The sequence below is a fragment of the Malaclemys terrapin genome, chromosome 4 (assembly GCF_027887155.1).
Source record: "Malaclemys terrapin pileata isolate rMalTer1 chromosome 4, rMalTer1.hap1, whole genome shotgun sequence".
Taxonomy (NCBI): Eukaryota; Metazoa; Chordata; order Testudines; family Emydidae; genus Malaclemys; species Malaclemys terrapin.
Window position 1 is genome coordinate 91698160 of NC_071508.1, and position 15891 is coordinate 91714050.

Sequence of the window (15891 nt, forward strand, 5' to 3'; positions counted from 1 at the left end):
TGGGTTGACCTAGCAATGCCACAAACTAAAGTTCATGATCTGATAGTTGCTTGTCAGCCTGATGTGGGGGAAAGTAGACCGTGGCATTGCTGAAGGAAAGTGGCAGGAGGAGCAGACTGAACCAGCTGAATGCAGAACTAGCTAGGCATCAGCAGTGTTAAGCAAAGGAAATAAAGAAACGCTACAACAGACAGTGGGAATTTGAATTAGATCATTAGCTGTGAGTGCCATAGGCTCTCGAAGAGTTGTTGTCGTTTTTAATTGACCTAATGCCTTGGGGGTAACGGCATCTACTCTTTGGATTAAGTGAGCATGAGTTCCAGTCAGATGTGGCCAGTAAGTGTAGAAGTGGCACTGACATTCTCCTCACCCCACATTCCTGAGCAAGCAAAAGCCCTGTGCACAAAGCCCTTGACTGGACTCCGTATGGTCTTAGGAGATGGAACGCAGGAGCAGGCACCCTAGGATAAGTGTTGGCATAGAACAAAAAGTGCTACAGAGGTGTTAAGTGTTATTTGACACTATCCCCCGCCAAGCTGGCAGCTTCGTCATGGAAATCCACCAGAAATTGGTGCATAACTGGCTGGATAATCGTACTCAGAGAGTTGTTATTAATGGTTCCCAATCCTGCTGGAAAGGCGTAACGAGTGGGGTACCGCAGGGGTCTGTTTTGGGACCGGCTCTGTTCAATATCTTCATCAACGACTTAGATATTGGCATAGAAAGTACGCTTATTAAGTTTGCGGATGATACCAAACTGGGAGGGATTGCAACTACTTTGGAGGACAGGGTCATAATTCAAAATGATCTGGACAAATTGGAGAAATGGTCTGAGTTAAACAGGATGAAGTTTAACAAAGACAAATGCAAAGTGCTCCACTTAGGAAGGAAAAATCAATTTCACACATACAGAATGGGAAAAGACTGTCTAGGAAGGAGTACGGCAGAAAGGGATCTAGGGGTTATAGTGGACCACAAGCTAAATATGAGTCAACAGTGTGATGCTGTTGCAAAAAAAGCAAACATGATTCTGGGATGCATTAACAGGTGTGTTGTGAGCAAGACACGAGAAGTCATTCTTCCGCTCTACTCTGCTCTGGTTAGGCCTCAGCTGGAGTATTGTGTCCAGTTCTGGGCACCGCATTTTAAAAAAGATGTGGAGAAACTGGAAAGGGTCCAAAGAAGAGCAACAAGAATGATTAAAGGTCTTGAGAACATGACCTATGAAGGAAGGCTGAAAGAATTGGGTTTGTTTAGTTTGGAAAAGAGAAGACTGAGAGGGGACATGATAGCAGTTTTCAGGTATATAAAAGGGTGTCATAAGGAGGAGGGAGAGAACTTGTTCACCTTAGCCTCTAAGGATAGAACCAGAAACAATGGGTTTAAACTGCAGCAAGGGAGGTCTAGATTGGACATTAGGAAAAAGTTCCTGTCAGGGTGGTTAAACACTGGAACAAATTGCCTAGGGAGGTTGTGGAATCTCCGTCTCTGGAGATATTTAAGAGTAGGTTAGATAAATGTCTATTAGGGATGGTCTAGGCAGTATTTGGTCCTGCCATGCGGGCAGGGGACTGGACTCGATGACCTCTCGAGGTCCCTTCCAGTCCTAGAATCTATGAATCTATGAATCTATAAATTAATGCTGCTTAAAGCATTCTACTACATGGGGGATACCGAGAAGGCTAGGCCACCAATGGTAGCACAGCTCATGAGCAAGCCATGCTGTCAACCAGTCTAGATCGGAGCTGCCGGCATTCCATGCAAACATGCCACAATCCACAGCACTGAGTTTGCCATTCCCAGCAGTTCCTTGGGATCAGCAATGGCCACTGAGCCCTGCTCCTCCCAGGGAAAACATTAAACCTCACTTCAGTTAGCCCTGGGGAGCTTTCTGACCGATATCGCCTCTTCTGCCCAGAACTAGATTCTTTTGAGAAAGGGTTCTAAGCAAGTGTCACAGGACAGATGCCCCAAGTCCTAATGGGGAACTGCTCTTGGTCCATGGGAGATGTGTGTCAGTCGGTGTGTTGGGGAGAGGGACGATGATTATACTTTCACAGCACTATCGCTTTGCTTTAACTAAAGGGAAAACTGCAGAAGGAAGTGCTAGAGGTAGTATCCGGAGTAGAACAGCTCATTGCAGGAGTGCTGCCTACGGCCAATCCAGCAATTGAAAGATCAAGCCCTGAGCACAGGCACAGAAGTGAACAGGATGGAAAGTTTGCCATGACAATGCTTTTCGACAGAAAAGAGTTTTATCAACCCTGCAGAAAGTTTTGCAAGGGGGAAAAAAAAGCATCCATTTAAAAAAAAAAAAAAAATCTTTTTCCTAAGAAAACCCAAACAATTCAAAGAATTTTTCTTTGCAAGGAAAAACATTTTTGCAACCAGTTCTAGTAAAAATAATATAGGGCATGAAGATTGATCTTCCCGTGGTTTGGGACTGTAGCTCCATGGGACTTTAGGCCCAGAAACTTACTTCCTCCAATTAAGGGTTTGAAATGTGTGAAAATTGTAAAACTAACTTCTGAGTAACAAATAATGAATTCTAGTGGATTGCTGAATAATTTATTTTGATCCTACTCTACAGTCAAACTGGGTTTTTTCCCCCCCCTTTTCATCCAGAACTACTCCATAGTTTTTGCATTTACATGGTCACAGCCTTATTAAAATGACTGGGGACATTCAAATCCCTTCCAGTAATTGTGTCAACCTTTGGCAAAGATGTGAGCTGTTTTACCTAATATTAAATTAGTATTTCTTGCTGGAGTCTGTGATGGGGTTTTATGGGCTCTTTGGGTCTCAAGGGAAAACCCTTCTGGGCTGAGAGCACTCATCATAAATTGACTCTGAAGAAGAAACACCAGTTTCCCTGCTTCCATTACAGTAGCTCACATGAGACTAGCCAGGGATAAAAACATGAAGTTTGTTAGATAGGGCTTGGGAGCTGGTCTCTGGACTTCTTCATTCCCACCCAAAAAGATGGCAGCAGGAGATATAGTCTTAGTTTAACAAGGGCCACCTGCCACAGATCCCTTAAATACAATCTTCAATCTATACTGGTCCTGGGCGAACCTGAAAGCAAGAATCTGGAGTTTTCTCTACACTGCTGTTGCTTCAGAAGGGTTCCTCTCTGAGCCCTAAAGACACCACAGTACCGCCTATTAGAATGGTAAAGTTGGCACAGCCAAATACAGCCTCATTTATACATGATGGTTCTGAAGTCTGTACAAACGTGGTACCAAGTGACTTAAAATGCCCTGATCTGCAGGATGCTCAGGTCTGGAAGTAAATATGGAAAGCTACAGGGCTACGAACAGACAAAATGAACCAGAAGACAGACCCCAGCACACTGCAAGAGTGCAAGTAAATTGCAAAGAAGAGAAGCATTGAACTTGAGGCTGAGGTGAGAAAGGAACATAAGAACAGGAAAGGAGAGAAAACAAAAGTAAGAAAACAGATGAGACAGAAAAGAGCACTGAGATAAAAAGGAGTAAATAATAGTAGAAATTGATAGGACAGAAAGAAGAGAAAAATAAGATACTGTACATCTTTCCAGTTTATTCATTTTCTTGTGTTTTATAAGTAGTGTGTGTTTTTAACTTGCATATATAAATGGAGCAGTCTTTGGGCTTCTGAAAAGCTGCTTTTGCTGCACTTAAATGCCATAAAATTTAGGCACTCCTCGCTGAGGACAGACTATTATTTCCAATGGTTTGCTGCTGCAATGGAGAAGCCGGCCATTAATGCATCTGTCCATGCCAGCAAGACAAAACAGTCAAAACAACTGAAAACAGACCCTAAAAAAGAGCATCACCGTCCCGCCTGCTTATATTCTTGCTCTAGTCTCACAGTCTCTCACCCCAAACCATTTGTTTTTAAATTGTTTTTGATGCAGTTGGAAAAAATGCTCAAATGTGTACATCAATAACTGTGTCACTGAAGTAAAACATAACCGTAGAGAAGCAAAGCCTCCTTGGAAACTGTCTGATCAAATCTTTAAGACGTCCCATTAACAAAAAAACCACTCCACGGTTATTTGTTTTTGATTTATTGGAGAAGCAGAGAGATTAAAATTAAGCTCTTTGGGAGAGGGACTATCTTTTTTTTCCTGTGTTTGTACAGCACCTGATCCATGACTGGCACTCTTAGGCATCAGTGCAATACACATAAAATAAATACAGAGTGCAAACTATATTTAAAAAGACTAAATATTTCTCTCTCTGCTTGATTGTGCAATTCCACCTGCCACCACCAAGACCATTAATACGTTATCATTCATCCCATTCTCCTTCCCTCCCTCCCTCCCAATAATAAAAGCTTCCAAAGCCAGTTCCTGGTTGAACTTGATTGGTTTATTTTAGTTTTACACTTCCTCTCTCTGACATACAGTCATTGAACAGTCCTGTACTGTTAGATTTCTACAAAAATATCAATTTTTCAAAAGCTGAAAAGAGGGAAAGATATATTTTTAATATATAAAAGGAAAAAAGCTAAATCTGACATTGCATTATATTCTTAAAAACATTTGTCTATTTACAGACATGTCTAAAAAACCAAACAAAATTTCCAGGACTCTTGGTCTAGTAAGAATGTGCTCCTTGCAGGGGTTTCTATTGTTCTCCTGATTCCAAAACCCACTCGCTACAAAAGTAACACATTCTTGCATTATTGTCTCTTAAAAATAGTGTGCATAATTTCCAAAAGGTTTGTTCCAAACCAATTGATTTTGGGGCTGTGGGTGGGAGGGGATTTGACATTCAAAATGATAGTGAAATCCAAAGATGACATGTGGGGATTAGGAAAAGCAAAGGCTAATGAGCTTTTCAAAGGGGCTTTGTTGCTAGGCAGAACCTGCCAAACACCTTTCTTGGCTGTGTGCCTATTGGTTCTTTTGACTTTGGGGTCTGTTCTTGGCTGACTTACTGAGAGTTTTCTGGCATCAGGCAGGTCAGCTTTTATCTCAACAATATGCTTTTGTTACAGCACGCATTCCTGACCGCCCACTGCCAAACAGTAAATATGTAGCTAGGCATTTTCCATCACCTTGCCCCTCAAGGCAGGAAGGGTTATTTTAAAAGAGTGTTTGAGTGACTTTAATGCTATCTGTGTCCTATGAAATGTGAAAGGCATATTTTTCTTAATGTACAGACATGGATTAATGCACACTTAATTTTAACACTTAAGTGAACAGCAGCCATTTTGAATCAAGAAGTGATAGGGGACAGAGAGGAAATTTAGTGGCTTTTTTTGGTGTGGCACCATCAGTGCAATGCTGACGGCTGTTTCACACAGCAAGGAGTTGAATTTAATAGCAAATCAAACTGTCTTGGGCAGAATGACAAGCAACTTCAGCCAATTTAAAATACCCAGGGCCAAATTCTCAGGTACATCAGTGTAAATCTGGTGTAAGTCAACTGAGTTACTCCAGATTTATACTGGTGTAAATGAGGTTCGGATCTAGCCTCTAATGTCTAAGGAGTAGATGTAAACATGTATTTATAGGCTAGTTCCCTTTTCTAAGGCATTGAATGATATCTATAAGGCTATGCATGGCTCTCATACTAACCCATACCCTTTTCTTCAACCCTTTAGTGCAGGAAGGAGATTAGCATTTATGACACAAACTGAGGTTAAACTGTAAAATATGCAAAGGCAGTAGAAGTGATACACACCTGTCCAACTGTTTTCAAACATGCCTTGTAGAATCCCAAGGTGAAGACACCTCCATTACACATAGTCTGGAGCAACTTTATGCATACCCAGCTTAAGAACCCTCTCTTTGCTTTGCAGCCCAATAGAAAATTGTAACAAAGAAAAGGAAACAACACAAGATATACATACCCAGTGATACAGCCATTCTAGACACGGGTCTAGAAACTGCAGCTTACTGTATAGGGCATACTTTTGCACTAAATGTAGAGTTTGACACTGCTTCTGAAGAGTGGAAGATCATCACTTACAGCACATGCATGTGAATGTCAGACACACAGGCACAGCCTTGGCGCTGGGAGAGATGAAAGCTCCTGCAACAGTGCATCACGGGGGGGGATGGGGCGGGAGAAGGAGGAATCTCAATTGCTGCTGCTGAGGCATTAAGAGCAGGGATTACATTCCTAAATACAATTATGCAAGAAAGGCAAAATGCGCCGTTTCCCAGATTCTACACAATTTTCACAGCAGTGATTTTCACTTTTGAGGAGCACTAAGAAGCCCCTGAAGTCCACCATAATTTCTATTATTTACAAACTAGATAGGAAAAAATCATTTATACACTCATTAACAAATAGTCTCTTCTAGGCTGAAAATTTCATTCTTCAAGGAAACTAAGAAAACAAAACTTGTGTACAAAAATATAAATATCTTTACAGTCTGCAGGCCCTTCACTTCCAACAGCTTAACAGTGAAGAGTAACTACAGTTTATTGAATAAGTGGTGGCAGAAGAGAATAAAAAATACATCTTGTGATTCAAATACTGCCCTATTTCCCTGGTAATGAGCATTTTTTTTTTTTTTTTGCTATACACATCTTGCGTAAATGCAATGAGAACCTCTGAGTACCTTTCCTGAATTCATTAAGAAATGGATGGTTTGGAAGGACGCGCGCGCACACACTTATTTTCATGTCCCAATAATCCTGAAAGGGTCACTTCCTGTAAATATATTTGAGATGTATATGTCTTCAAGAACCAGGGAGGAAACAGGGAAGGAAAGAGAGGAGAACGGAGACAAATGACACTCAAACTACCTCAGTAATGCTTTTAAAGAGTTAGCAATCTGGTACCCAGATGGATTTCTCCTGTCTGAATCTGTTCGTTCTAGATGCTGTCTCATTCCTAGCATGCTCAAGGAAGAACATTGCAGGGTTTTATTCTTTTTAAAATTAGCTAACTAAAAAAACAACACTGGGGTGTTGCAATTATCACTATGAAAATTTCCTTCTTCACCTTAAAATGGGAGTTTAGGATTTCATATGGAAATGATGTAGGTAGAAACTAACTAGAGAGACTAGGAGCAGGAAGATAATTCTCACTCACTGAAGAATAGAGATTTTTAACATAAGCATTCTGGGAAATCTATCCCCGATCTCCCTTTCCTCCACCCAGGGCAACCAGTTTGAACAAGCTTGCTCCAATCTCCTTTACACAAGCTCATTATATTTTGTGGGCTGTGCACAAACTGCAGATGTGAACACCCCTGCTTCTGCATAGATAGTTAATTTGGCTGGTAAAACACTAGTACTCCTGATTTCTCCTCATCCAGAAATAACTGCATCTCCGTTAGGTATGAATCTCTCAGTGGCCTGGGTCCATCAGACCTCTAGTTTCATAAACTCTTTGTGAAGGACCCACTGTTGGAAGGATACCATATGCCCAGCATTGGTAATACATCATCATCTTTCTTTCTGGGGGATAAACATTACAGTAGTGAGGTAAAATTTATGTTAGCACAATTAAAGTTTCATAGCGTTGATTTCTCAGCTTGGGGCCTGCCCTCAGTCAGAAGAGTGCACGGATATCATATTTTCTTTACAGGGATACAGGAACAAATGTCTGGAGACAAGGGAAGATGTTAAAACTCAAGATACCAATTCCTTTCATAGTCCAAATTGCTCCAGATTTTCCTTTCAGTCTCTGAAAAATCCAAGCATTTATTTGCCTGCAGAATTTGAAGGCAAGGTCCCAATACTGTTCAATTTTGCAACCACAGATGCTAATGTGGGCATTACTTTGCTGTCCTGTCCTTCCAGCTCAGTTGAAGGTAATTTAGTTTTTAAACCAACGGGTGCCAGTTTTGCAACTACAGGTGCCAATACTGGCATCACCTTGGTACTCTGCCCTTCTGAGTCTAATGGAAGATTTGCAATTTTTAACCCAAGTGGTGCCAGTTTGGGCATAGGCCTCCACAGTGTGTCAGTGTTACCAGCTTCAAGATTAGTTTTCATCTGCAGGATTGGAGGAGACACGTTGGTCTCTACCAGGGAATCTACGGTTTTACCACCTCCACCATCAGTTACTGAGAGGTTGGCAATTGGGTCCTTCATTTCAGAGCCTATCACTATCTTCAAAATATCTGCTTGAGATGAAGGCTCTGCAGAGTTCCTCTCACCATCAGTAAGGTCATCATCTTCCAGGTGAAGCAGGAGGGGGCTTATGGAGCCACTACTCTCTCGAACTTCAGAAAGGCCCTTGAAACTGCTACCCAAGTGACCAAACTGGAAGGAGGCTCCATCTGCAGTGGTCAGGTCACTGGCAGTTCCCCTCTGCGTTTCGGAGTCTTGTGGAGAAAAGTCTGAGCTCAGGGTACCAGGCAGCTCTGACATGCCAGAAGTGTCATCATTCAGCTGCTGATTGAGAAAGGCAATTTCATTGAGAAGTGAAGTGAGGGTTTCATCAGTGTCATCACTCTCCTCAATGCTGCCCAGTAACTCACTTGGGTCTAGTTCTGCTTCCTCCATTGCAGAGGCTACCTTCCTCAGTTCCATTTCTATCCTGGAGTCTTTGAGATCTTTAACCTGCAGCTTGCGGAATGGAGAATCCTTTGGCTTCAACCTTTCCCCTCCCTGATCAGTCTCTTTCCTCCTCCCCTGGCTTCCAAGAAACTCTCCAATGCAAGACTTTTTAGCAAAGGACTCTGAGGAGTCCTTCACACTGGGTACATTTCGAATCTGTGGAAAGCTGTTGTCTTTATTTTCAAGGAAAATTTGTGTGGGCCCCGTGGCATTTCTCCCATCTCCACAGCTGTCTCCAGGAGATGCCTTGTTTTTTTCTTCTGAAAGGATGTCCTCATTCCGCCTACTTTCATGAGGTCCTGCTTTCAGGGACGGCTCAGATGTCTGGGCACCAGCACCTGGGGTTACATGAGAATTCTTGTTTCTATTCAGGTTTAAATTCACACCCCCTTCAGCAGCCAGTGATGTCACATTAACAATCTTTGGCATCATGAATGAATCTTCACTCTCTGCAAAACCAAACAAAGCAAAACCCATCAGGATCACTGGTGACTGAAGCTGAAGACAATCTGCCCCCTCCCACATCATCTTTCCCCCCCAAAAAAACACCCCTACAAAGAGTGTAAAGCATCTGCCCAAATACAGTCTTGAGCTGTTTGTACCTTCCCCCCCGCCCCCAACCTTAACATTCAATCCACTATGAAGAGTGAGTCGTATAAACAACATGAAATCTCATGATGTCTATTGCCTGCAGAATTTTTGTTTTTGTTTTTTAGTTGCGCACGTTTGATAGAGGTTTCCTCCCCCTAAGGCCAGCCCTTGCAAACTCATCTTAGGATCTTTTCCCATCTGTCAGTTGGCTACCAGTAGTAAGAGTTCTGTAGACAAAATTCAGCCCTCAGGTACACCTGTATCTTCAGGCTATGTCCCTCAATGCCATGTGTGCAATTCCTCCTACTTTCAGTGGATTGTCACAAGCAAGACTGATTGGAATTTAGCAAACAATTCTTCTGGTGATACACAAGACAGAAATCCTCACACACTGTCTCTTAGCCGTGCTTGCTCTCCAGAAACAGAAGTAAAAGCAATGTTTATTCATTTGCCCTGAAGTCAGTAGATATAACTACTACAGAGCAGGCCTGTGCAGAAGTACCACTTCCACATTACTTTTCAGAATAATTATTAGTTCATTCTAATTATTAGTGGAATTACTGCCATCATTCACTAAGCTAAGTTTACCAGCCTCTCCTTTTCCAGAGCTTCTTCAGAGAAGAGGAATTTTCTAAAGTGGGTTGGTGAAAGCCATGTAATGGTCACTGCCATCAAGAAATACCACTGTATTTGCACAATAATTTATGTACACTTGAAAATTATGTTTCCTGCATGTTTTGTCTCTCAGCAAGATACTGCATATTTCAGGGACCCTATATACTCACTTACTGGTAGCATCTGCTTTGGATTCCAAAATAGTTTCCAAACATGGTAGTCAAATTTTCCCCAGCCCTACATTTGAAACTGATCTTTTCCTTTCCTCCTTAACTCCGTATGCCCTATTACATGGGTATCTCCAGTACGATGGTGAGTGGCCTACTCTTGGAGTTCTATGCACTGGATGACAGGAAGCTCTACTAATATAAACATCTACTATATTCTGCCTAAACCCCATGCACAATACTTCTGTCAAATGTTTCAGCTTTAATAGTGTCAGACATGAGAGTTCCAAGATGGCTCAAACCTTAAGTGCTGCTGAATTGGAGGTCAAATAAATGCCCCCTCCATCTCTGCACATAATTTTACTGAGAGCTACAAAACTGTGAAGGTGAGATGCAGTGTTATTTACTATCCTGAAGAAAAGTTGAACCTAAATATTTGCAAAGAGAGCTTTTCATACCCCCAAACATTAGGATTTGTGAATGACAAACTTACCTAAAGGAGGTTCTGCAGCTGTTCCTACAGCGGGGGGCACTGGGTTACTGGCAATGGTTGACAACGTAATGGGAATGGCTGAGTTAGTGAGGATGCCTTTCACTTGGACAGGAACGGTTGAGCCTGGTAGCTGAATCATCACGGATGCAATACCTTATTTGGGAAGAAAAGCAATTCTTTTTTAGATACTGGCTCAAAAATAGAAAATACAGCACTTAGCTCCATGCTGTATCTGATACTATACTACTATCTGAAAGCGGTCTAAGAAATGGTTATCTGATTGTTCTATTTCTAATACAGATCAGCCCGATACTCTCCCTTCTACACAACATTTCAGATATTTTCCCTCTCTTTTTCATTTGGAAATACTAACATTCAACAATAGATTCTATTTACCTGATGATAAAACCATAAATAGCTCAATTGACTTGGTTAACATTTTGATTGCATAATCAAGTATCTTTGTTTTATATGACAGGTATATTTCAGTAAGAATCCACCACACTCAGTGAAGTTGTGAGAATACAGAAAGAATTATATAAAGGACACTACTGGTGAGGCACATGCCTTCTTACTGGGAAAAAATATTATTTTATAAACTGAAGTGCATAAATGAACAGAGATACAGATTCAATACCAATTCTTATCTTCCAATAAACCTGCTATCATGTGACCTTACCTGGCTGTGTTGTCACTATGTTGCTGGCAACTTGAGGCTTTAGCTCAGCTTGCAGGAGTGTGGAAGGAACAGCGGCTACCTGTCCTGGCATCAGGGGGCTCTTCAGTGTAAGCACCTGCCCTTGTGGAGTCATCACTAGGCTGGCAGTAGTTAATGTAATAGGAGAGGATGTGGTCTCGACTGTATAAAAACACAAATATAAACCATACACTGTAAGTGATATTTCTGACACTGCATGCCAAAAGGCCTATAACCAATATAAACTTACTAGCTGACAGAAGTTCTTTTTTGGGTGAATATCAATGTTGGTGTCCTCAGCCCACTTTGTTCAATTTGGACAATTTTCTTGGCTACAATTGGCTAGTAACTGGCAAACTCAGATTACCTTAATTTCCACATGTGCAGACCTCAGACCCCACATAGCCAATCACAGAAGAAGTTAATGTGTTTTTTGTAAACAGCCAGACTTTCTCTGACTGTACCTTAGAATGTACAATATACATAACATCTGCAAACATCCTTGTTTTAATACTTCACCTTTACTTTGTACTAAATTAATAAATTTATAGCAAGATGGCTACACAAAGCAGGCTGCTATTTCCCCCCCAAGATATCCAATTATATATTTTTTCCCTTTGCAACTAGATCAAACATATATCTTTCCTAGCCTACCGGCGGCCTGGCCTCCTTTCCTGGCGAGTATTAATGGCTTCCCCCGCCTATTTGTCACAATCATTTGTCCCAACTCTTTGGAGGAAGTGGAGGATTCTTCTTGCTGTCTGCTGGGCTTGGTGGACACAACAAGCTCCTCTGGCTCAACTTGTTTCCTCTTCTTTTGTGCTTCTACTGCTTTCTGTTTGGCATAAATGTATTCTAGCTTCTTCAGGACCACCTCTTCTGTCTTACCTACAGAAAGATTAGCAGAGACAGAGTGTCAATGTGTCCTCAGATTCTATTTGCTTCCAGGACTAAGAGTTGGACTGGAACCATGCAGATCCAGCAGGTTAACCCCAATTAAATTTTTTTTTTGGCGGGGAGGGGCAGTAAACCCCCTTCAATTTCCAAAGAACAGTCTAGCGCACACCACAGAAACAAGAAAATGTATCAACATTTACCCAAAATTTCCTTTCTTCAAGGAGAAACATTAGATCTTACAATAGGTCTTCAGCCTGTCTGCATCTTTGATAGGCAGAACTCAGACCTAACAACCAGTGGCTCAGGGATATGTGTCCCTCCCTGACGGACAGGTTGCCAGTTGAGAACTTTCACAGCTACAATGAAAACTGTGTTGTCCTTAACTATGAAAACACTGACAGCTGGGCACGAAAACATTATTTACTTATCTATGAATGGGAATCCCTTATCTTACCCAAAGTTGTTCAGATCTGTAGATCTTACTATTCGAAGAAAGGAAATTTTAGAGGAAGCTCATATACATTTTAATATTACTCAGAACAGTAAGATCCACAGACTGTACAAAGGGATTTTATCAATAGTGTGTAGGTCTGGCGAGAATTTACCTAGGAATTTAGCTTAATATATGATCAAAACTGACATAACTATACACAGAAAGACAAAGTGGTGAGGTAATATCTTTTATTGGACAACTTCTGTTGGTGAGAAACACAAGCTTTTGAGCCACACAGAGCAGACCGACACGGCTACAACTACACTACATATAACTGTACACAGGCTGTTTCCCAAATGACAAGAGGTACTATATAATCAATACCATCCTTCCAACTACAGCAGCAGGGGAGGCTTACCTACCAGCTCTGAAGCATATTATAAAGGACCAGGAGGCTGTCTTGCAGATTTCTTCTTAAGAACAGTACGTCTCCATCTAGAGGCATGTACTGCATTTATGAAGTGTGACCAGAGTTCACTAAAAGACAAATTCTTTGCCTCATATGGCTCAAGTATATGCCACCTGATCCACCTAGACATGTAAGATGCTGAAAAACAAACACTCACTCCTCCCTGCTTACACCCAACAGACAGACCGCAAATACTGAGCTTGATTGCTTTAATGTTTTAGATTTGTCTAGATACTTTTTTTGTGCTAGGTGGACATCCCAGGTGCACAGCTTTTCCACGAGGCACAATGGTTTGGGACAGAAAGACTTTAGTCCTATCACCCATAACTTATGAAATATGAAGTTGACTTTACATGCCTAGATGAATATCAGGATCATCCTGAGAACCAATTTGTCAGCATGGAATATGCAATGTTTGTATTCTCAGGCAGTGCTAATTCCATATCCCCTCTGGCTGATGCAGCTGTTACCATAAAAGCTAGTAGACAGAGCAATAGTATAGGGACAGATCCTTTGGAAGGTTGCAAGGATGTCATGAAAGGAATTAGCACCAGACTGATGTCCAAAGTTGAAGCCCTGTGTTGCTGTTGAGGATATAGGAGAAAGGCTCTTTGGACAAAACTACTTCTGGAGGAAGTGAAATATTCTTCTCTCTGGATATTCCCAGTGCACTGGATACTAAGATCCTAAAGCTCTGCAGCAGGAAGGTATGTCCACACTTCCTTTACCTGTGGAGGTGAAACAAAAGTAGCGGGTCTCTTCAGCAGCAGGGTTGTTTCCCTAAGCCAGTGATTGACAGGTCTGAATTCTGTCCTCAAAAGCTGCAGATGAGCTGAAGATCCACTTTAGAATCTTTGGCCCTTACTGCTTGAAGAAATAAATACTTCCTTTTCTGTGTTTATGGCACTGTACCTTATATTATCACAAATGCACCCCAATCCCAAAATCAGTCTTCTTTCTTAGAATCTATGGGCCAGATTCTCAAAGGTATTTTATGGGAGTTAGGCACCTATGTACCTTTGAGGAACTGACCCTAAATCTCATATCTGCACGTTCTACCACGTCTGCATATATCCACTAATGGCCACCCCACTCCCTCAAGTCCTTTCTTTCACTATTCCAACCACTATGTCCCCGTAAACTACCTCACCTGAAAGTGTGGATACTTTACGGATCAGAATGTCTTGTTTGCGAGTCAGTAAGTTCTTCTGCCCAATCAGTTTATCTGCCTGATCAGTCAACCCCTGGATCTCTTCGTAGGCCTAAAGCATGTCAGAATACCAGTTTAGAGACCAAGCTAATGCATACAAAACAGAAATAAGTAGTTCTCCTTTCTCAGTCAAAAAGGCATTTTGAAAGTCTCCCTACAGACATTTTCCATCATTATTTTAAGAAATCGGGAGACAGAAGAAAGTTCAGTCACCATGTTGTAATGTTTCTCTGAATGCAATTGAAATAGGATGAATGTTGGTTTCTTCCAATTCATGTTTATGCACATCTAGTGTCACATCTAGTCTAACCTGTATAACAAAAGCTACCAAACTGCCCCAAAATAATTCCTAGATCATGTATTTCAAAAAAACACCCACTCTTGATGTAAAAATTGTCAATGATGGAGAATCCATCACGATCCTTGGTAAATTGTTCCAGTGACTAATTACTCTCGATGTTAAAATTTATACTGTATTTCCAGTCTGAATTCATCTTGCTTCACCTTCCAGTCATTGGATCATGATATACTTTTCTCTGCTAGACTGAAGAACCCAATATTAAATATTTGTACCATGCAGGTACTTTACACTGTAATCAAGTCACCCCTTAACCTTCTCTTTGTTAAATTAAATAGATTAAGCTTTCGTCAGTCTATCATTATAAAGCACGTTTTCTAATCCTTTAATCATTTTCATGGCTCCTCTCTGAACCCTGTCCAATTTATCAACATCCTTCTTGAACTGTGGACACCAGAACTGGACACACTATTCAAGCAGCACTTTCACTGGTGCCAAATACAGAGGTAAAATAACCTTGCTAGCCTAAGGATCGTATTAGCTCTTTGGCCATAGTATCACACTGGGAGCTAATGTTCAGCAGATTATCTACCGTGACTTCCAAATCTTTTCCAGTCACTGCTTCCCAGGATAGAGTTCCCCATCCTGTAAGTATGGCCTACATTCTTTGTTGCTGAATGTAAATGTTTTCATCTAGTACTATCATACTGCATATTATTTGCTTGTGCCCAGTTTGCCAAGCGATCCAGATCACTCTGTAGCAGTGACATGTCCTTTTCATTATTTACCACTCCCCAATGTTTGTCTTACCTGCAATCCTCATTAGTGATGATTTTATGTTTTCCTCCAGATCATTAATAAAAATGTTAAACAACACAGGGCTAAGAACCCATCCCTGCAGGACCCCCCTAGAAACACGGCCATTTGATGATGAGTCCCTACTTACGATTACATTTTGATTTGTATCCGTTAGCCAGCTTTTAATTCATTTAATGTATGCCATATTCATTTTACATTTCTCATTTTTTTAATCAAAATGTCCTGTAGTACCAAATCAAACGCCTTTGCAGAAGTGTACATATATTACAACCCTCTTATCTTTATCAACCAAAACATCAAAAAAAGATATCAAGTTAGTTTGACAGGATCTATTTTCCATAAATCTATGTCTAGCAGGTAATTGACACAGCCCTAGGAATGCAATGTACAGATGAGCATAATTATTTATGGCTCTTCATTATGTGCTGTTTGTTTCCTTTCATTTACAATTTTGTACCTAAATGCTATGCTGAAATAAAATATTTCACGAAGGACTCTCTCTTGTTACATTAAAGAGATTGGTCTTCATTATTTATCAAAACTGTCTGGTTGTACAATTTAAAATTGCCAAGGCACACTGGCAGTTACTTTCCAGAGTTAAATTCACAACCCTAAAAATTTGCTCTTGAATGAACCCACTTCTCCCCATTGTGAAATAATTGCACTCAGGTGAACAGAATTTCTACACTC

General features: G+C 41.0%; 1 protein-coding gene across 6 annotated transcripts in view; it reads right to left on the reverse strand.

Annotated features, from left to right (window-relative positions):
* Positions 1–4333: 4333 nt before the first annotated feature.
* Positions 4334–15891, reverse strand: part of MGA (MAX dimerization protein MGA) — an 85059-nt gene continuing 73501 nt past the window's right edge. For all 6 annotated transcript variants that reach the window (XM_054026979.1, XM_054026980.1, XM_054026983.1 and 3 more), the window contains 5 exons: positions 14025–14136; positions 11730–11963; positions 11058–11237; positions 10379–10531; positions 4334–8961 (listed from right to left, as the gene is read on the reverse strand). In XM_054026979.1, coding sequence (XP_053882954.1) covers positions 7652–8961; positions 10379–10531; positions 11058–11237; positions 11730–11963; positions 14025–14136 — 1989 coding nt within the window. In that variant the 3' untranslated portion in view covers positions 4334–7651. The remainder of the gene's footprint in view (positions 8962–10378; positions 10532–11057; positions 11238–11729; positions 11964–14024; positions 14137–15891) is intronic.